The sequence below is a fragment of the Oncorhynchus keta genome, chromosome 23, assembly GCF_023373465.1.
Source record: "Oncorhynchus keta strain PuntledgeMale-10-30-2019 chromosome 23, Oket_V2, whole genome shotgun sequence".
In the NCBI taxonomy this organism is placed as follows: domain Eukaryota; kingdom Metazoa; phylum Chordata; class Actinopteri; order Salmoniformes; family Salmonidae; genus Oncorhynchus; species Oncorhynchus keta.
Genome location: NC_068443.1, coordinates 42,607,083 through 42,628,958, shown reverse-complemented (window position 1 = coordinate 42,628,958; position 21,876 = coordinate 42,607,083). Strand labels below are relative to the sequence as shown.

Below are 21,876 nucleotides of genomic sequence, written 5' to 3'. Positions count from 1 at the left end.
AACCCATGCCCTGGCTTTGGGGGTGCTGTGGCTCTGTGGGTAACCCATGCCCTGGCTTTGGGGGTGCTGTGGCTCTGTGGGTAACCCGTGCCCTGGCTTTGGGGGTGCTGTGGCTTTGGGAGTAACCCATGCCCTGGCTTTGGGGGTGCTGTGGCTTTGGGAGTAACCCATGCCCTGGCTTTGGGGGTGCTGTGGCTCTGTGGGTAACCCATGCCCTGGCTTTGGGGGTGCTGTTGCTTTGGGAGTAACCCATGCTATGGCTTTGGGGGGTGCTGTGGCTCTGTGGGTAACCCGTGCTCTGGCTTTGAGTAGTGCTGTGGCTTTGGGAGTAACCCATGCCCTGGCTTTGGGGGGTGCTGTGGCTGAGTGACCCACTGGGTTTCCTCCACATTGAAGTGCCTGAAAACATAGATGTTGATTAATGTTGAGAGATGAGATGTTGATGTAAAATGTATGTCTGTTTGCAGTGTTTGAAGTAAGTAGTCTACTGGAAAATAATATGATGTGCATACAGTATTGAATCTACAAGGGAGTACACCTTGGAATCATGGGATATGATTGTAAAAAAATACAAATATAGTATGACATAGTTTTAGTAACTGAGAAGTCCTACTTTGTGACTCTGTAGTGGTTTGAATAGGTGGTGGTACCTCTTCTCCCATTGTCTGATATATGTCTTCCAGGTAGTCATTATACTCTGTAGAGAGATATCTTTTGAGTTACTCCTGTCAAGGGTCCATTAACTACCACTACTTTTCCACACTGCTGTATACCCCCAAAATGAATAATTAATAGAAATATGTTGAGAGTTAGAATACTAGTAGTGGAAAAGTACCCCATTTTTGAGAGAGAGAGAGAGAGAGAGAGAGAGAGAGAGAGAGAGAGAGAGAGAGAGAGAGAGAGAGAGAGAGAGAGAGAGAGAGAGAGAGAGAGAGAGAGAGAGAGAGAGAGAGAGAGAGAGAGAGAGAGAGAGAGAGAGAGAGAGAGAGAGAGAGAGAGAGAGAGAGAGAGAGAGAGAGAGAGAGAGAGAGAGAGAGAGAGAGAGAGAGAGAGAGAGAGAGAGAGATTAAAAGAAAATTACTAAATTAAAAGTGAGTCACCCAGTAAAATACTACTTGAGTAGAAGTCTAAAAGTATTTGGTTTTACATATACATGTACTTAAGTATCAAAAGTATAAATAATTTCAAATTGCTTATATTAAGCAAGCCAGCTGGCACCATTATCTAGTTTTTTAAATGTACAGATAGCCAGGGGCACAATACAACACGCAGACATAAATGACAAACAAAGTTTAGTGAGTCGACCAGATCAGAGGCAGTAGTGATGACCAGGGATGTTCTCTTGATAAGTGTGTGAATTGGACCCTTTTCCTGTCCAGCTAAGCATTCATAATGTAATGACTGAGTACTTTTGGGTGTCAGGGAAATTGTATGTAGTAAAAAGTACATTATTTTCATTAGGTATGTAGTGAAGTAAAAGTAGTCAAAAATATAAATAGTAAAGAGTTACAATAGTAGAATACACAAGGTGCAATTTTCGAAATTTGGTTGTGCATCAGCATCTTTTCTCTTGTTATGTCAGAACAAAACTATAAACACAACATGTAAATTGTTGGTTGCATCTTTCGTGAGCTGAAATAAAATATCCCAGAAATGATTCTCACATTTTGTGGGCACATTTATTTTTACATCCCTGTTAGTGAGCATTTCTCCTTTGCCAAGATAATCCATCCACCTGACACTTGTGGCATATCAACAAGCTGATTAAACAGCATGATCATTACACAGGTGCACCTTGTGCTGGGGACAATAAAAGGCCACTAAAATGTGCAGTTTTGTCACAACACAATGCCACAGATGTCTCAAGTTTTGAGGGAGTGTGCTATTGGCATGCTGACTGCAGGAATGTCCACCAGAGCTGTTGGTAGACAATTTAATGTTCATTTCTCTACCATAAGCCACCTTCAATGTTGTTTTACAGAATTTGGCAGTACGTCCAACTGGCCTCACAACTGCAGACCACCTGAAACCACACCAGCCCAGGACCTCCACATCCGGCTTCTTCACCTGCGGGATCGTATGAGACCATTCACCCGGGCAGCTGATGAAACTGAGGAGTATTTCTGTCTGTAATAAAGCCCTTTTGTGGGGAAAATATAATTCTGACTGACTGGTCCTGGCTCCCTAGTGGGTGGGACTGGCCCCCAAGTGGGTGGGCAGGGGCGCAGATTAGGGCCTAATGAATTTATTTCAATTGACTGATTTCCTTATATGAACTGTAACTCACTAAAATCGTTGAAATTGTTGCAGGTTGTGTTTATATTTTTTGTTCAGTATAGATTGGTAAGTTAGTGGAAAGCTATCTAAACTTGTAGTAATCATAGTCAAATTACCCACTGGGGAACCCCCATTGATGTTGCTAGTTACTTTCACTCAGATATCGTATGAAAAACTCAAAATGTTTCTCTACGCCCATGGCAAAATATGTAGGATTGCAGGTAATGAACTGTAAAACGTTTTTTTTTTTTTTAATCTCACTGTCGAGTTGGGGGGCCACTAAAAAGCTAGGGCCAGCTCTGACTGCATGTGTGGGTATGGATGAGGCAGACCCACGAGCCACTGCGGCCCCTCGTGATGAGTTCAGATTTTTTTTGTGGCCCCCACCCCATCAAAGTTGCCCATCTCTTCTCTAGAAGGATTCTGATACTAAACCTACCATGGTCATAGTTCTCAAGATATGCCATCTCTTGGGGCGTTGCAAAGTCCTCAGCTGATTCCACACTCTGTTGTATTGTTGAAGCGCCATGATGATTACCTACAAACCTTCAAAACATTTTAAGAAACGATGAGGACAGTGTCAGATACAGTTTGCATTGGTAATCAATTCACTCTGGGCGGCAGGGTAGCCTAGTGGTTAGAGCGTTGGTAACCGAAAGGTTGCAAGTTCAAATCCCCGAGCTGACAAGGTACAAATCTGTCGTTCTGCCCCTGAACAAGGCAGTTAACCCACTGTTCCTAGGCCGTCATTGAAAATAAGAATTTGTTCTTAACTGACTTGCCTAGTTAAATAAAGGTAAAACATTTTTTTTAAACTCCAACCTGATGAACTGTATGTTTTGGATGTGGAAAAAGAGTGTATGTACCTGCAAGCAGCAGGCGTATAAGAAAAGTGCTGAATGTTCGTAGCCCCAGTCCTACCACTCATTCTCATCTAAAGGAACGAGCAGCAGGCAGACAAAACACACATTCAGTTGACACATAAAACATTTAAAAAAGCTAAAACACGCGTTTGATTTCAATGCATGATTTATGCCAAAGTATGAATGAGTCTTGTGTGACTCTCTTAAGTTAGAATTCAGCCCAAAGGGGTTATATTTTAAAGGACTGCTGCAGTTCTTGTCAGGTGTTCTCTCACTTTGAGGCGTTTGACTGGAGTCTCTGTCAGTGTGTCACTCCTGGTCTTCAGGTCTTGGAGGTCGGAGGAGAAACTCGAATGCTGATTCATAGGCCTCTTCAGAACCACTCCATTTTGACCTGGGAAACATAATTTGGATATGAAAATACAGCGCCTTCAGAAAGTTGACCCCTTGACCTTTTCTACATTGTGTTGTGTTACAGCATGAATAAAAAAATGTATTCATTTGACATTCTTTGTCACTGGCCTACACATAATAGTCCGTTATATCAGAATGGAATGACTGTGTGTTTTTAGAAAAGTTGACTCAATATGTCAATAAGTATTAAACCCCTTTTGTTACAGTAGGCCTAAACAAATTCAGGTGTAAAAATGTGCTTAACAAGTCACATAATAAGTTGCATGGACTCACTCTGTGTGCAGTACGTGTTTTAACATGACTGCTGAATGACTACCTCATGCAATTATGTGTAAGGTCCCTCAGTAGAGCAGTGAATTTTAAAAACAGATTCAACCACAAAGACCAGGAATGTTTTCCAATGCCTCACAAAGAAGGGCACCTGTTGCTAGATGGGTAAAAATGAAAAAAAAAAAAGCAGACATTGAATATCCCTTTGAACATGGTGAAGTTATTAATTACACTTCGGATGGTGTATCAATACACCCAGTCACTACAAAGATACAGGCGTCCTTCCTAACTCAGTTGCCGGAGAGGAAGGAAACCGCTCAGGGATTTCACCATGAGGCCAATGGTGACTTTAAAACAGTTACAGAGTTTAATGTCTGTGATAAGAGAGAACTGAGGATGGATCAACAATGTTGAAGTTACTCCACAATACTAACAGAGTGAAAAGAAGTAAGCCTGTACAGAATACAAATATTCAAAAACATGCACCCTGTTCGCAACAAGGCACTAAAGTAATACTGCAAAAAATGTGGCAAAGCAATTAAGTTCTTGTCCTGAATACAAAGTGTTATGTGTTTGGGGCAAATCCAATACAACACATCAGGGAGTACCTCTCTCCACATTTTCAAGCACAGTGGTGGCTGCATCACGTTATGGGTATGCTTGTAATCGTTAAGGACTAAGCACAGGCAAAATCCTAGAGGAAAACCTGGTTCAGTCTGCATTCCACTAGACACTGGGAGATGAATTTACCTTTCAGCAGGACAATAACCTACAACACAAGGCCAAATCTACACTGGACAGTGAATGGTCCTGAGTGGGCGAGTTGAAAATCTATGGCAATTTGACAGAGCTTGAAGAACTTTGAAAATAATACATGGGTAAATGTTGCACAATCCAGTTGTGGAAAGCTCTTAGAACTCACCCAGAAAGACCCACAGCTGTAATCGGTACCAAATGTGCTTCTACAAAGTATTACCTCAGGGGTGTGACCACTTCTGTATTTAACTTTCAATACATTTTCAAAAATGTCTAAAAACCTATTTTCACTGTCATTATGGGGTAGTGTGTGTATATCAATGAGAAAAGTGTTTAAAAAAATGAATGTAAATCAATTTTGACTTCAGGCTGTAAAAGTCATGGGGTATGAATACTTTCTGAAGGCACGGTACACTAGAATACTTTAATCAAACATTTTAATTATTCTAAGTGTCAATTGAGAAATGGAATGGACAGTTTTTGAGGAGTAAAAACGTGACTCACAGCAGTCGTGGCCACACTGATCCTTGTTGTTGCAGAAGTGGTTACATTGTCTTTTGCCTGGAACTGGTTGTGAGGAACCGGAATTTCAGCGGAAAAAAAAGAAGATATTGCACATTTTGTTTCAAAACAACAACAAAAACTGTCCTGTGTACAACTTAGTAATAAGTACAACTTAGTAATAAGTCCAACTTAGTAATAAGTACAACTTAGTAATAAGTACAACTTAGTAATAAGTACAACTTAGTAATAAGTACAACTTAGTAATAAGTACAACTTAGTAATGAGTACAACTTAGTAATAAGTACAACTTAGTAACAAGTACAACTTAGTAATAAGTACAACTTAGTAATAAGTACAACTTAGTAATAAGTACAACTTAGTAATAAGTACAACTTAGTAATGTAATAAGTACAACTTAGTAATAAGTCCAATAGTAATAAGTCCAACTTAGTAATAAGTACAACTTAGTAATAAGTCCAATAGTAATAAGTACAACTTAGTAATAAGTACAACTTAGTAATAAGTACAACTTAGTAATAAGTACAACTTAGTAATAAGTACAACTTAGTAATAAGTACAACTTAGTAATAAGTACAACTTAGTAATAAGTACAACTTAGTAATAAGTACAACTTAGTAATAAGTGCAACTTAGTAATAAGTACAACTTAGTAATAAGTACAACTTAGTAATAAGTACAACTTAGTAATAAGTGCAACTTAGTAATAAGTACAACTTAGTAATAAGTACAACTTAGTAACAGATCAAAGCAGTCTAATGGTTGGTGTAAAATCAGCCTACCCTTTTCTGTGGATGTGGAGTTTCTCTTCTGTGCCGTAGCCTCTGTTTGCTGACCTGTTGGCTGTGTTCTCTGTGTTGCACCCTGTGATCTCTGAGCGTTAGCCTGTGCTATGTGCACCGTGTCATGTTGCTCAGGTGTGAATGATTCACCTCCGTACCTCTTTGGTCCAGAGTAGAAGGCACTAAACTTCTGCTGAATGTCCAACCCCACTGCAGAGGAAGATCTCAGAGTAGTTAATAGAAGGAGGTGTATATTCTTACTTTTTACAATTCTCACAGAAAAATTGAATTAGACTTAAACAGCCTTTTATAAGTTTTATGTAGTTTGTACAAGTGTATTTTGAACAATAACAAACGTAAAATCCTGACAGTTAACTGCCTGACCGTATTCTGAGCTGATTAGATTCACGCTGATCTCCTCTCCTTTGAAGGCTTTCGCCACTTCGATCTTCTTTGACCAGTTTCCCGACTTCAACAGCATCAAGTCTCTGGATGAACACACAACACAGTCGCTCTCCCTTACATATTTCTCCCTCTCTTCTGCTCTCTTTCCTTCACTGTTTTCCTTCTATAAGTGTATGACAGCAACATTTTCCTTAAAGCCTGCAGGTACAATGCTTTATAACCCTTTACAATGTTTTATAATACACTTTTAATATGTTCTGTCTCTACCTACAAGCTTTCGGTAAAGTGTGTCTCTATGCATGTGTGTATCAGGTCGTGTCTGTGTGTGACGACATTTCTGGAAATGCCAGTCCTAATCTTTACGTGAGTTTTTGCAGGAAGACCACGTTGTTGTCACAGTCCCCGATGATCATTGTGACATAGTGGTGGTCATGAGTGGTTCTCTTTGACAGCAGCTGCTCGTGGTTCTTCACAATCACCGTCACGACAATCTCTGCGGTGGCGATGTTGTATCTTGGAAGCTAAAACGTGAAAAATAAAAAATAAATTTAAGCTTGTGGGGGAGATGTATTCATTGATGATAAATGATATAAGTCTGGAAAATATTCTGCTACGTCCTGCTACCAAATATTGCTACAACGATTCACCTTGATGACCATTTTCGTTCAAACTACAATTCCACCGAAGCGAACATTTTTACCTGCTCCAAACTATATATGCCATTTAGCAGACGCTTTTATCCAAAGCGACTTACAGTCATGTGTGCATACATTCTACGTATGGGTGGTCCCGGGAATCGAACCCACTACCCTGGCGTTACAAGCGCCATGCTCTACCAACTGAGCTACAGAAGGACCATAACTTCATACTTGGGTAGATTCATGACAGCGTCTCTGATTTGGTTTCCAAACGGAGGATGTCTGTTGACAATCTAGAAAACGTAAACAGACAACAAATATTTGCTTTTATTGTACGTGAAAGCACATTGTGACAACTGTCGACGTAAAAAAGGTCTTTGAGCAAAACATTTAACTGACTGATTTGATCGAAAGCCGTGACACTGCATGTTGGTCTCAAGGGGAAATGTCAATAAACCATTTGGAGATATCGAGACAACAGTGTTGTTTAATGACTTTGTAGTTACAGTCATTCTCAGTTGATGCTATTCTCACCAGCTCCAGTTCCCTGGCGTTGGTCTGCTCTATCTTCTTGAAGGTGGTGAGCCCAGCGTTCACCATGGCCGTCGACAGAGACACCCCTGGATCAGATATCTGTGTTACTACAGCCACATATATATATATATATATAAAATTATATTATAAATAAAATCTCAGTTTTTAGCATCTCAATCTCAGTGTCATCATATCTCTATGGTTACAGCAACTTTCATGACTTTCATTCGTCTGGGAACAAAATCAATGGGTTTTTAAAAGGCTGCGGCATCTGCATATTACCTACCATTTGATCTCAATCAGTTTGATGGCGATACGCATTTAGATCTTCTTGAGATACATTTAGATCTTCTGCGAATGATGTACAATACACCAGTGGCGTTAACAAACTTGCTTAGCCGTTAACAAACTGTAGTAGCCGTTAACAAACTGCAGTGTTAACAAACTGCAGTTAGCCGTTAACAAACTGATGTAACAAAGTGAGCGGATTAACAAACTGTAGAGTTAACAAACGGTTAACAAACTGGCGTTAACAAACTGTAGCTTAGCCGTTAACAAACTGTAGCTTAGCCGTTAACAAACTGTAGCTTAGCCGTTAACAAACTGTAGCTTAGCCGTTAACAAACTGTAGCTTAGCCGTTAACAAACTGTAGCTTAGCCGTTAACAAACTGTAGCTTAGCCGTTAACAAACTGTAGCTTAGCCGTTAACAAACTGTAGCTTAGCCGTTGACAAACTGTAGCTTAGCCGTTAACAAACTGTAGCTTAGCCGACCTGTGTATTTTCCTAGTATTGGCGCGCTGTTGAGTATTGGCCACATGAGAGAAAAATGCTTACAGTGAAATGCTTCCAGTCTTCCAGTAATGTTACACTATGCTACTATGTTGGGTTCTGTTATGTAGAATACTATCTTTATGTGACCTTGCAGACATTGATTCGGCTTTGATGTAGCTTGACTAAACAAGCCCCATTCGCCTGAGTAGCCTGTTCTCTGTGCGTAAAACAGAGAATATATAAATGCCCAGGAGGAAATAAAACATGTCGGAACTGCAGCCACTCCGTTTGTAAAAGGGGTGTCTGACAGTGGAGGCTGGTGAGGGGAGGAAAACTCAATGTCTGGAGCGGAGCGAAAGGACTGGCATCAAACACGTGGAAACCGTGCGTTTGCTGTATTTGATACCATTCCATTATTCCGCGTCCAGCCATTACCACGAGCCCGTCCTCCCCAATTAAGGTGTCACCAACCTCCTGTGGTCTCGTAGCAACAGTAGGATGACCTACTACTGTTCTACAAGCATTGACAGTATTTTGCGCACACGTTCTGTATTCATTGTCAGTATTTTGCACACACGTTCTGTATTCATTGTCAGTATTTTGCACACACGTTCTGTATTCATTGACAGTATTCTATGTCTCCTTAACTATTTTCTCCAGCTGCTTTGAGACGTAAGGAGAGTCCTCCCACAGCTTGGCCCTGAAGCACTTGGCCAGTATCAGGGAGTTGAGTAGAGCAGAGAAGTCGGTCTTGGAGCGCTGGTTCAGGAACTCTGCCAAGCCTAATGTAGTTCAAAACACATGGACATGATCTTACTGAAGAGTGTTTTTCAAGCGTTGTCTATCAAATGAGGCTCACTGCTAATCATCTATTGTGAAGTGATTGATGACTTACATCTGCTGATTCGGACTCCATTTCTGAAGATTCTCCCTGTGTCCTGTGCAAGTCCAAACTCTTGGATTGGAATGGAGCCAAACTGGGCTTGAATCAAACTGAGGGGGAAGACCGGTAGAGAGACAGAAGGGATGAATCTCAACGGTCTTTCCTTGATTCCTCATGTGCCTAATTCCTCGTCTCCGCCTCAAGACGCAAGGGAGGAAAAGACCCAATGGTTCAAAGAAAGACTTTTGAGATTCACCCAAAGAGAATTACATGGCCTTCTCCAATGTCACCCTCCATTTTCTCATGCTGGTATACTGTGGGGGTCTCTGCTTGACCTACCAGTTCACCTTCATCTCATTGTTTTTGATCTCTCCCTCCATGGGATACCTGGATAAACGAAAGCCCAGATATCAGCATTTACACCATCTTCAGGGCATTTTATTGGAATATCACTCATTGAATTCCACTAAAACCTGATGGTGATCCTGTTCTTGTCCTTGTTCAACGTGTTCAGGGTTCTCTTCTCGTTCACCCTCAGCTGCACGTCAGTGAACTCTCTGCCCTTCGCCATCAATTCTATCTGTGTGAAGAAGACCCAGCTTCCATTTGAGTGGAATACAGACTCTACTCGACTCATCTATTCAAATGTCCTGTGTAACAAACAGCACAAACGCCACAAACAACGCAAGACAGACACTCAATATAAACAGTGTATGTGCATAATGAGAGACGCTACAGTGTTACTGTATATACTGTTTACCTACCAGCTCAGGTAAGGTCTCAGTGCCTGTCACCGTGCTGAACTGCTTCCATGGTGTCAAACGCAACACAGTACCTTGCCATCAGCCTGCCTGCCTCTGTACGGGATGAACACAATTACACGTCAAGGATATAACAGATTTCAGTTAACGGCTTTTGGATGCTGGAAAACACATGCAAGTTTCGGGCAAGTCTATGGGTCAAATGTCCCCTTCCCCTGACGAAATTCGAAATATGCCAAGATGAAGGAGACATCTATCTGTATCATTGGATAACACCAAACATGTACAGGGTTTGCACGTTGTTTCACACTTCTGACGATAAACAAACAGTAAATGGCCATAGTAGCCTCTTGAACCAAAATGGTCAGCCGCTCTCAACCTGTAGCTTTGATGTTAACATCCTCATCCATGGAGATCAGACCAATGGAGGCCAGGGAATTCAAGTTCTTCAGACAAGAGCTCTGAAGCAGGATGGGGAGAGAGATTCTTCAGTCACACAAATGCTATGGTGATGGAGATATTCTGTCTTCTCAGATAAGAAGTCCATATAACGAAGACAAAAACAGCAATGCCACACCTTGCAGTTTGGCTTCGATTCCACATCGGTCCAAGTCAGTGGAAAAGCCTGCATAAAAACGCACGGACAGTCAGTTCTTTTCTCCTCATGTACAGTACCAGTCAAGAGTGTGCAAAGCTGTCACCAAAACAAAGGGTGGCTACTTTAAAGAATCTCAAATATAAAAAAATATTTTCATTTGTTTAACACATTTTTTTGGTTACTACATGATTCCATTTGTGTTATTTCATAGTGTTGATGTCTTCACTATTAATTCTACAATGTAGAAAATAGTAAAAATAAAGAAAAACCCTTGAATGAGTAGGTGTGTCCAAACGTTTGACTGATACTGTATGTCCTCAGGTCTTTTGAGCAACTGTTTGACACTATGTTGTGAGATGTAAGCACAGGCTAATAACTGTAATGTAATAGACTATAGCATCCATGCTAATGCTGTATCCATGCTGTACATTTGCTGGCTAATACTAATAGAGACCGGGGTCTGTCCAGTGTCTCTCCTTTTCCCTGACCATAGTGTCTGGGGTTCTTCAGAGCTCGGATGTAGAGGAAGCTGGAGCGGATCCAGTCCAGGGCCATGTTGACGTCTGAAATGGTGTGGAGGACAATCTCAGCGTTCAGGTGCTCCACCAGGTGGGTATGCAGGCTGAGTGGTCAAACAATAGGACATCACCATCACCATCCTCTACACAAGTATCATATACAGTTGAAGTCGGAAGTTTAGATACACCTTAGCCAAATACATCAGTTTTTCACAATTCCTGACATGTAATCTTAGTAAGAATATACTCACACAGCACAGGCAGGTCTCCCATGTTGAAGGCCTCCTCGATTCGCTTCCTGTCTGACACGTCAACTCCGGCGTGGTGGAAACCAGCTCCAAACGACACCAAGTCTGGAAAAGAGAAAACACGGGGCGAGTAATTTCACATTTCTAACGCAAAAAAATAGCTATATTCAAATCAATGAGCAATGTTTGCCTACATGGTACAGAAGAGAAGGAATATAAATGATTATACATTCTCCACCGACCTCTGAGTTTTGAGTCCAGGAGAGAGTTTGCATAATTCACCTCCAACCTGCAAACAGAGGATTCCATCAATTCAATCAGATCAAACTAAACAGCAGGAAACGTGTATTGAATACCTGTAAATGTCTAAATAATGAAAAGGGAAGTAGCTCAACCTGTTTGTGCTCAATACTCATGATGAGCCTGGCATCCTTGGCTAGAACAGTGGCCGACTGCTGGACTCCTTTCCTTGTTGAACAAAACTGTTTAAAAATATATATTTTTTAAAATCCTGTGTGTGAAATATTAACAATGACAATACTTACTGAAACGTATAAATATGGTACTGGTCAAGTCTACATTTCAGAGACCCAAAGCGAGTTCCTCACAACAAGTGTTGGTTTCTGGTCCGAGTAGGTCTGGATGATGTTGGCCATCTTGTAGTTGAGTGACAGGTCGAACTTGAACTCAGTCTGGTTGCTGTTGCAGGGGAAACCCAGCACTACTTTCCTCAGTTTTACCGGTCTGTGACTCTCATCCATCTCCAGACAAGTAGCAGGGTCTCTGTCGTCACACAGCCAGTCTGCTATCTGCCATGCCAAACCATTGAACACAGTACGGAGGAGTCATTTCTTCAAATAAATGCTCCTTTTAACGATAATCAGTAACTAGCAATACTATCGAGCTCCCGCCTTTCCTATTCCCTTACTCTTTCTGACGGAGACAGGACTGCGGACATAATAACAACATAACAAGACACGGAGATGCATGTGTCGGAATGGCAAATGATGAACAAGAAAGGGAAAGAATGACTATAGTGAAGGAAGTCTCTTTAGAGTATTTGCATATGGCCAAAGTGTGACATCACCCCTCTTTGACCCTCAGCCACTTACATCGTTGGTATTGGGGATGGTGGCGGAGACGGCCACAAATCTCATGGAGACGTCCTCCTGAGGGTTCTCTGCTGCACGGTATGCATGGACCGCCTTCATCCTGCTCACCACCACCTCTAGTGTGGCTCCGCGCATAGGGTCCTTCACCACGTGCACCTAGAAACACAGAGCCAAGATGGATTATATTTAGTTGTCAATCTAACACATGTATAACACAATAATAGACAGATATTAGAGGGCTTGCAGTTGACATACGATGCCTCCTGGCGGCCATGTTGGAAGACCACCAAATTAATTCCGTCAACAGACGAGTTGCTTCCCCAAACTGCACGATAACAGTGCCTAAAACTAGTTGATTCATCACCACGGTCATTTTCTGTGGATTCGTTGGCTGCTCTAACAAGGCAGGAAAGACAATGGGGGAAAATATGTTCCCCGCAATCATGAAACACAATTGGTTACGCCAATGAGATAAGACTCAAGAGCTGTCAGAAATGCGAAGAAACCTTTTTGCCCATCAATACCTGAATCCAGACAGCTCTCAGTACAGGGTCTGCTACGATCATTATCACTGGTAAATCAAGTCTGATCAATTTCGAATTTAGTTTAGCTGTTATGCTATCCAGGTGTTAACAACACTAAGTTACCAAAAAGTAGCTAACTAGATAGCTTGTAGTCTAGCTATTAGCATGTGTAGAGTGAGTTTCACATTTTGGGGAAGCTATTTTTTCACCATAGAAAGGCAGCTTTATAACAAGGGATTGCATGCCTCTATCATTGCATTTGCAAACTATTGTAAGTATACTATTCCTAATGTGATGAGTAGATTGGATAGTGATAATTTAGGCTATAAATAAACGCTTTGCACCGGGAAAAATGTGGCCTTTGATATACAGTTGACGCAATTCTTCTACACTTTATAGGACTGGAGACATTCGCAGAATATTATTTGATACCATGGCCTACTCTACTGACAACAGATCAAGAAAAACGACCTTGTCTCGAATGCAACCATGTAATCTAGAATATGACACTAATTTTGACAAAAGCTTGATCCCTTCTAGCCATGACCATGAAAAGGGGTGATGCAAATTGTAACATATGGCGTCCATATAGCCTTGGGGACAATTATTGACCAAAATAACTCCAGTGGTTATTATATATTCATATGATAACCCAATTATATTTTGTTGAGAACTTTATTCATAAGAGGGAAAATGTGTGGACATTACATTATAGGACAGAGGCCTCAATGGGATAGGACAACCTGCCTTGTTGACTATTGGTTGTTCTATCCCACCAATATTGCCTTGTTGACTATTGGTTGTTCTATCCCACCAATAGATTTAATCTTTATGTGACACTAAAACACCTGAATGAATTAAACACACTAAACAAGTGCTATTCTAACATCAGGGGTGCTTTTAATTGGTTTATGTACTACTGTAGGTTCACCAGCTGACCTCTTATCAAGACACCCACGTCGACTGGATTCCCACTGTGAAGATGAGCGGTGGTGCTGCAGCAGCAGCAGCATTTACTACTTTAGGAAACATCACTCAGTTGTACGAGATGGTTGCCATATGCTGTGCTTTGGACAAGTTCAATTAATCCTGTTGTGCCATTTGAGTAGAGCGCCTCCGTAGACCATGTGGATATATAAAATGTCTGTGGCTGTATTGTTGTATGGGTGAAATGAAAAGCGTTGGCATCTACGCTTTGACTAGCCCCATTGAATAAAAAAATATTTCTTATAGCCCAACTATTTTCTTTCTTTTACAATTTAAACACATTTAGCAGAGACAATGCAATTGCTGTGTAGCCACTCAGACCTTCTGGGAGAAAAGTATCTGGCATTGAACTTGGTGGTAGTAGTTGTGTGTGTTTGAAGCGAAGGATCCCATTATCTGCTTCCACCGAGATTACAAGGGTTGGATTTGCACAATGGTTGGATTTGCACAGCGCAAGGCATGTACAAAATGTAGTATAACTGATTAGCTTCATACATTGTCTACTGGTATTGTTTTTAAATTGAGAACAAAGAGTGGAACAATATGTAAACAATGTGTGAGTTAAGCTATTCTCTGCTTCAGATGCAATGTCAAGGGGTGCATAGCAAATGCCCATAAGGCTAATGCCATCATACTGTAGGCCAGTGGTTCCCAACTCCGGTCCTCGAGTACCCCCAACAGTAGTTTTTTGTAGCCCCGGACAAACACACCTATTTCAACTAATCATCAGGCCCTATGAATTTAATCAGGTATGTTTGTCCAGGACTAAAGCAAAAACATGTGCTGTTGGGGGTACTCAAGGACTGGAGTTGGGAAACCACTGCTGTAGGCATATGGCTGCATTGGCACTGCATGCCATTACCAGCTAATAAATGGGTTCACATCTCCTGAAAAAATTATGACAATGAAATAAAACTAATTGGAGAGCTTATGACTGAACAAAAAGGTACTGCTAATTTGAGAATACAACAAACACAAATTAGAGACAATAGTCCCCTCTTTATTGCAGGATTGTGATCTGTGATTAATCAACATCGACACTCGTTATCCTTGAATAATAGTTAACAATTAAAACAAATTTAAACACTTCAAAGAATCAACACTATTTCATATCATTTCAAAGTGTATAAGTAAGCTAACTCATATGTAAAGGTTTGACATTTTAGTAACAAGCAGGTTATTACTATTCAAGCATATTTTCAAGGGAACAAAACAAAAAGTCACTACCAGAAGTGGCTGACCTCGCTCCACTGACCCCTGATTTACTGGGTGAGCAGACTTGTTCCAGGCCAGCAATAGCACACTTGATTATTAACTAATTATGTTCGATACATTGATGCTGTGTTTATCGCTCTCTATCCCAGTCTGTTGTCCCCATATGCGTCAAGATGGCTACCATTGTCCCTGTACCAAAGATAACTGAACTAAATGACTACTGCCCCGTAGCACTCACTTCTATCATCATGAAGTGTTTTGAGAAACTAGTCAAGGATCATATCACCTCCACCTTTACCTGTCACACTAGACCCACTTCAGTTTGCATACCGCCTCAACAGGTCCACAGACGACGCAATCGCCATCACACTGCCCTATCACATCTGGACAAAAGGAATACCTATGTAAGAATGCTGTTCATTGACTACAGCTCAGCATTCAACACTATAGTGCCCTCCAAACTCATCATCAAGCTGGATGGAGGCCCTGTGTCTCAACCCCACCCTGTGAATTGGATCCTGGACGTTCTGAGGGGCCGCCCCCAAGTGGGGAAAGTAGGAAACAACATCTCCACTTTTCTGACCCTCAACACTGGGGCCTCACAAGAGTGAATGCTCAGCCCCCTCCTGTACTCCTTGTTCACCCACAACTGCGTGGACATGCACGCCTCCAACTCAATCATCAAGTTTGCAGACGACACAACAGTAGTGGGCTTGATCACCAACAACGAGACAGGCTACAGGGAGGAGGTGAAGGCACTCTGAGTGTGGTGTCAGGAAAACAACCTCTCACTCAACGTCAACAAAACAAAGGAGTTGACCGTGGACTTCAGGAAACAGCAGAGGGAGCACCCCCCGATCCACATCGAAGGGACAGCAGTGAAGGTGGAAAGTTAAGTTCCTCGGCATATACATCACAGACAATCTGAAATGGTCCACCCACACAGACAGTGTGGTGAAGAAGGCACAACAACGCTTCTTCAACCTCAGGAGGCTGAATAAATTTGGCTTGTCACCCAAAACCCTGACAAACTTTGACAGATGCACAATTGAGAGCATCCTGTCGGGCTGTATCACAACTGCACTGCCCTCAACCGCAAGGCTGTCCAGAGGGTGGTGCGGTCTGCATAACGCATCACCGGGGGCAAACTACCCGCCCTCCAGGACACCTATAGGAAGGCCATAAAGATCATCAAGGAAAACAACCACCCGAGCCACTGTCTGTTCACCCCGCTACCATCCGGAAGGCGAGGTCAGTACAGGTGCATCAAAGCTGGGACCGAGAGACTGAAAAACAGGTTCTATCTCAAGGCCATCAGACTGGTAAATAGCAATCACTACCTCAGAGAGGCTGCTGTCTACATCACTGACCACTTTAATAAATGGATCACTAGTCACTTCATACAATGCCACTTTAATTATGTTTACATATCTTACATTACTCATATCACATGTACACTACCGTTCAAAAGTTTGGGGTCACTTGAAATGTCCTTGTTTTTGAAAGAAAAGCTAATGTTTTGTCCTTTAAAATAACATCAAATTGATCAGAAATGCAGTGTAGACATTGTTAATGTCAAAACAGAAGAAAGCTATTTGTTTCTAGCCATTTTGAGCCTGTAATCGAACCCACAAATGCTGATGCTCCAGATACTCAAGTAGTATTAGAAAAGGCCCGTTTTATTTCTTCTTAAATCAAAAATTAGCCGTTTCCAGCTACAATAGTCATTTACAACATTAACAATGTCTACACTGTATTTCCGATCAATTTTAACAGACAAATGTGCTTTTCTTTAAAAACAAGGATATTTCTACGTGACCCCAAACCTTTGAACGGTAGTGTATATACTGTATTTTATACCATCTATTGCACCTTGCCTATGCCGCTAGGCCACCGCTCATCCATATACTTACACGTACATATTCTCAGTCACCCTTTTAGATTTGTGTGTATTAGGTACTTGTTGGGGAATTGTTAACATCTGCTGACCATGTGTATGTGACAAATAAAATTGGATTTGAATCAGGTGTGTTAGTGCTGGGCTGAAACAGAAGCCTGCACACCCAGCAGGGTTAGCCTGCTCCAGTTGTAATAGGTTTATACATTGTGTGACAAATACTGTATTTTTGTTCACTAAATTTGCGAACACATATAATCCATGGTATACAAGAATGGCCCCTTATTCTCTTGGGACCATCTGCAGACAGGGTTTCACAGCTCTTTGTACCTGAGGACAGAAAACATTACAAAGTAACAGGGCGCATTATCCTCAAATTAGACAGCACTGAATATTATGTAGATATATCTCTCTGTACTTAGTTTTTGTTTTAGCTGGGGACTGGAACTGGAGAATATTTTCACCTATCCAGAGTAGCCTATTCCATGGCTGTTGGCTAGTTACCTCGCTACAAATACATTTAGAGTTACAAACAATAAATACATCACAATAGCTAGCTAACTAGCCAATATGAAGTTAGCAAGCTGGTGACATTTAATTTTACTTAGCTAGCTATACAGTATGTAAACTTTTCTAACTAGCAAACATTACGTTAGCAGCTCATTTGAGTGACCCTGCGCACTAAGTTTCTGGTGCAAGCTAGCTAATAATACATCGTTTTCGATCATTTTCAAAATAGATTTACTTACTTGAATAGGTTCTCCCACTGCCTCCGTTTTCTGGGGTCCTTAGACAAACTAAATAATGGGCAATATTCCCAAAGTTTCATAACGCATCTGCAAGCCCTCTATAGATCACAATCTGTTAATAAAGAAGGTTTCACTCTATCCAAGCTGTTTCAGAGTGTTATTTGGCCAAGTGCTGAAAATGGTTGCAGTCCTTACCGGAGGGAATGTTGAACCGAACATCAAATGCTAAAAACGTATCCACTGACCTCATCAATAAGGAAAAGCCGGACCAACTGCAGCAGGCAGTTATCCCTCCACTTCCTCGTCATGCTGTCCCATTTTTCCCGCGAGAAACAGAGAAATGCGTCTGTGCTTGATCATGAACGGGTTAATAAAGTGGTAACCTTTTCCTGCAGTGGGTTAAATCTAGGTCACACAGAGTGTTTCTTGGTAGCCTTAAACAAATCATACTTTGAAACAAAAGTATACACATCACCACACACATGGTTGTGGGCTTAAACAAACAAACACCGGTACCATGTTAGATATTGAGTTGAAATGTATTCCATTTTGAGCTCCCCATCCCAATATTACACTTTAAATATACATCACAGAAGACTGAAATATAACAAAACCATTTGACATAGAAACACCGGATTTGTGTCTGGTTTAAAAAAAAAAGTTGACTATATTAATAAGAATCCACCCATGAGGACACTAGATAATTTGACTGCAGGTCGTGAATTGTCTCGATACAACTGAATTTATCCATCCTTGCATCACTAGCAAACCCCTATTGCAACATGGAAATCACGTCTGCTATGGTCACAGGATCAGCCACTTCATTGCGCTACATATTACACACAAATAAAAATGTCCGCCAGTGACAGGCTATACTGTACACTGGGATACGGTGTCACTCACAGGTGTGGTCATGATGATATTGGCGTCTTGAATCTCAAAGAAATCGTCGATCTCTGTGTCTCCAGTCAGCTTCTTGCAGCTCAGGCCCAGAGGCCCAAATTTGTTCTTCCAGTCCTCAAAGCGCTGGCTGCATAGAGCTTTGATGGGGGCCACTGAAGACGACAGAAGCATTCTCAATCAATGCAGCTCATCATACAGTTTTCATTTTGTAAAATGTTATCAATTTACATTTTTAACACGTAGAATGTATTGGTGTAGTCAGGTCATTAATTACTTACATGTAAGCAACAAACCAGATATCAAGACTGCATACAGGCTGTAGCATGAATCAGCTCTTAATGTCTTAGTGCTTTTTACCTAGTGCTTTTGAGAAGGATACTAAATACTGTAATTGGAGGGCCTTACTGTACACAGCTTTGACGTTTCTCCAGGGCTCTGTGGTCTCCATCAGTAGGCGGATGATGGCCAACTCAAAAAGCACAGTCTTACCAGAGCCCGTAGGAGCACAAGCCACAAAGTTCTTACCCGTGTATAGAACCTGCAAAACATACATGGCTCATAGAAATGTCTCAAGGATACCGTTTTGCTGTTAAGGTTCTTAATTGGATGACCAATTCTGAATGCTTACGTCATCTAGGGCTTTTGATTGAACGTAGTTGAAGTAAGGGAACTCTTTGAAGACCGATCTAAATTTAGCAGCTGTGTTCATTTGATTAAGGACACCCAACAAACAGCCCACAATTGTTCCTTAGATTTCATGTAGTCATCATCAAGCATGCATCAATCAAGTATTCGGCAGCGTAGCCTAGTGGTTAGAGCGTTGGACTAGTAACTGGAAGGAGTTCAAACCCCCGAGCTGACAAGGTACAAATCTGTCATTCTGCCCCTGAACAGGCAGTTAACCCACTGTTCCCAGGACATCATTGAAAATAAGAATGTGTTCTTAACTGACTTGCCTGGTTAAATAAAGGTAACACATTTTTTTTTTTTTTAAGAAATTCATTAACTTTTCATTCCTTGTGTTATTACTGATGATAAAACAGATGCGAAAGGATACGGATTTCAGAGATTGGTCGGAGTATCCCAGGCCCAGAAGTATCTAATATGAAAACAAATCTATAGACATCTCATTTTACATTCGCACTGACAGTGGTAACCCAACCCCAGTCAAAATGGCAGATATTGTCCACCCCCTAGTGGTATTTTTCTGTCATTACAGCAAAGAGGGCATTGGGTAGCGCTCACCTCGTTTCACCTCATCAAGCTCTAACGAACAGTGAGTGACAGGCTGCAGCCATGACCATTACATCTGAGTACATTCTTCAGCTACAACACCTCATCATAGCAATATGTATATGATTTATATATATATATATATAAACACAGACATGGTGTTGGGTTCAGTCTGTGCGGTACTACTTTGTATGTGAAGGGGTTGGGGTGTCATGGGGAGAACATGAGCCCTCTTGGTGCCCTTGTCCTGTGTCTTCTGTGGTGGTCCCCGGGCTGTAGGCGTGCCCAGATCGGTGAGGGGGCCGGAGCCTGCTGCTTTGCCAGCCGAGGATCTGTCGCCATAGAAACCTGGTCGAAGGTTTGCTGCACTCCGGGTCGTGCCTGGTTGAGGCCTCCGTTTGAGTTTGCGCTGCTGTTCAACACCTGACCACTGGGAGGTTTGAACAAACTGTAACAACAAAGAGAATATTTAATTTATAGGTAGAGAGATCACAGTGATATCCCACATATCATGATGTAACTAGTACAGCCATGTATTTGATAAAGAAGGTGCCATTTCAGAAGGGCTCTGACAGACGCCATTACATTTCAAAACAATCTGATGAAGACACATGATGGGGGACACTGACATTTACTATGTATTCTGAATGCACAGTATGCACACTCATTAGTTTCACTTGAACGGCTTACCTTCTCCGTAGAGGTGGGCTTTGGCTGAACTCCAGAGGGAAATGTTTCTGCTCCAGTGCATGACTCATGTGGGGTTTTAGTTTGACCTCTAACCTTTTTGGTATCCTGGGATTTATTCATGAAGTCTTCCCGAGCCCAAAGGGCACACCAGCCCTGTGCCTCAGGTTCTTTTCTTCCATCACTGGTATTCTGATTTAATTTGTTATTCTTGGGAGTGAAACCATCACCGTCAGCTGCTCTTTTCAAAGGGGGAAGGAATTTGTTGGACTTCTGAGAGAAACCTGCATTGGAGATGGTCAGAAAGGGATTTGATAGACGACATGATAATGCAATGATTGACAGGAAGGGACATGACTTAAAACAAGACCCAGTTTAAGCCTAGTCTTGAACTAAAAATACTATTCAAAAGATAATTTTCATTGAAAGTGCATTTTAGTCCAGGACTCGGCTTAGTCCGGGTCCGGGAAACTGGCCCTTAACAGTATTGACTGAATTTACTCAAATGATTTAATCACTTCAAATGCCACTTACTGAATGATGAAAGACCCTCTGCCTCTTTCTGGATGTCCTGAGTGGCTGGGATCTGGGAGAGGGACAGAGGGGGTTCCAACTGCCAAGAACTCTGCTCTTGACAAAGTGGCTTTCTGGAGACGGGAGGGGGGCAGGAAAAGGGTTAAGCATGGCTAGGAACTTTGCTCTTGCTAAATACAAATCTAGTGGGTCATGACTGTGGGATGCAGGTTGTTTCTGACGACTCACACTTTGTGGACAACTGGCCTCTCAAAGAAGAGGTTATCCAGGGACAAAGTGCAGTCTTCGGAGTCCAACATCTCATTAGGTCATGTAGGCCTATGCAACAGTCATCTGTAGAATTACAAAGTCAGACGTACTCATGGTATACAGTGCAATCGGAAAGTATTCAGAGCAAAGGGTCTGAATATTTATGGGAATAAGGTATTTCTGCTTTTTCTAAAAATCTGTTTTCGCTTTGGCATTATGGGGTATTTAATCTGTTTTAGAATAAGGCTGTAATGGAACAAAATGTGGAAAAAGTCAAGGGGTCTGAACACTTTCTGAACGCGCTGTATGCAGCAGACACCGACAGGCATTTCAGGGCAACAAGGAGACAGACAATGTTGCCACAACAGGAAAGTCTTTATAGGTACTGCCTAGGTTTGCAGCAACTGGGAGAGATTGTAAGAAAGGTTTTAAAAAATGTGTCAGTAGCCTGACTAGACCTCATAAAATATCTTAATTGTAAACATACTGTAAAGCCTAAATGTTTTTTGGTGTTGAAACCCCTACCCCAGATCAACGCAAGATGG

At 41.6% G+C, this 21,876-nt stretch overlaps 2 protein-coding genes across 2 annotated transcripts; both read right to left on the bottom strand.

The window, feature by feature from the left end:
- Nucleotides 1-217: 217 nt before the first annotated feature.
- On the bottom strand, nucleotides 218-19,926 carry LOC118401638 (probable ATP-dependent DNA helicase HFM1; the record flags this gene model as incomplete). Its single annotated transcript, XM_052477366.1, is given in 31 exon segments — nucleotides 218-399; nucleotides 614-697; nucleotides 2,717-2,823; nucleotides 3,144-3,211; nucleotides 3,416-3,534; nucleotides 5,085-5,147; nucleotides 5,884-6,093; nucleotides 6,268-6,371; nucleotides 6,652-6,809; nucleotides 7,145-7,219; nucleotides 7,461-7,559; nucleotides 8,882-9,015; nucleotides 9,129-9,226; nucleotides 9,456-9,503; nucleotides 9,590-9,696; nucleotides 9,881-9,925; nucleotides 9,927-9,973; nucleotides 10,257-10,338; nucleotides 10,455-10,535; nucleotides 10,920-11,097; nucleotides 11,252-11,346; nucleotides 11,471-11,530; nucleotides 11,637-11,723; nucleotides 11,850-12,050; nucleotides 12,354-12,509; nucleotides 17,971-18,071; nucleotides 18,625-18,780; nucleotides 19,034-19,166; nucleotides 19,257-19,327; nucleotides 19,686-19,754; nucleotides 19,914-19,926. Coding segments are annotated over 31 exon segments (3,231 nt in total), but the record flags the coding sequence as incomplete, so codon positions are not given.
- Nucleotides 19,736-21,419, bottom strand: LOC127911062 (uncharacterized). The gene is made up of 4 exons (XM_052477278.1): nucleotides 21,311-21,419; nucleotides 21,083-21,195; nucleotides 20,552-20,832; nucleotides 19,736-20,309 (listed from the first exon to the last, which is right to left on the bottom strand). Exons 1-4 carry the CDS (start codon nucleotides 21,379-21,381, stop codon nucleotides 19,989-19,991), a joined length of 786 nt encoding a protein of 261 aa, XP_052333238.1. The 5' UTR covers nucleotides 21,382-21,419; the 3' UTR covers nucleotides 19,736-19,988.
- Nucleotides 21,420-21,876: the final 457 nt, after the last annotated feature.

Bases quoted from the DNA above. Each gene is read 5' to 3' on its own strand.
- LOC127911062 (XM_052477278.1), bottom strand. From the start codon at position 21,381: ATGTTGGACTCCGAAGACTGCACTTTGTCCCTGGATAACCTCTTCTTT. The intron at 20,833-21,082 runs GTAAGTGGCATT...TCTCCAATGCAG, and splicing joins AGAGGGTCTTTCATCATTCA to GTTTCTCTCAGAAGTCCAAC. The intron at 20,310-20,551 runs GTAAGCCGTTCA...TTGTTGTTACAG, and splicing joins AGCCCACCTCTACGGAGAAG to TTTGTTCAAACCTCCCAGTG.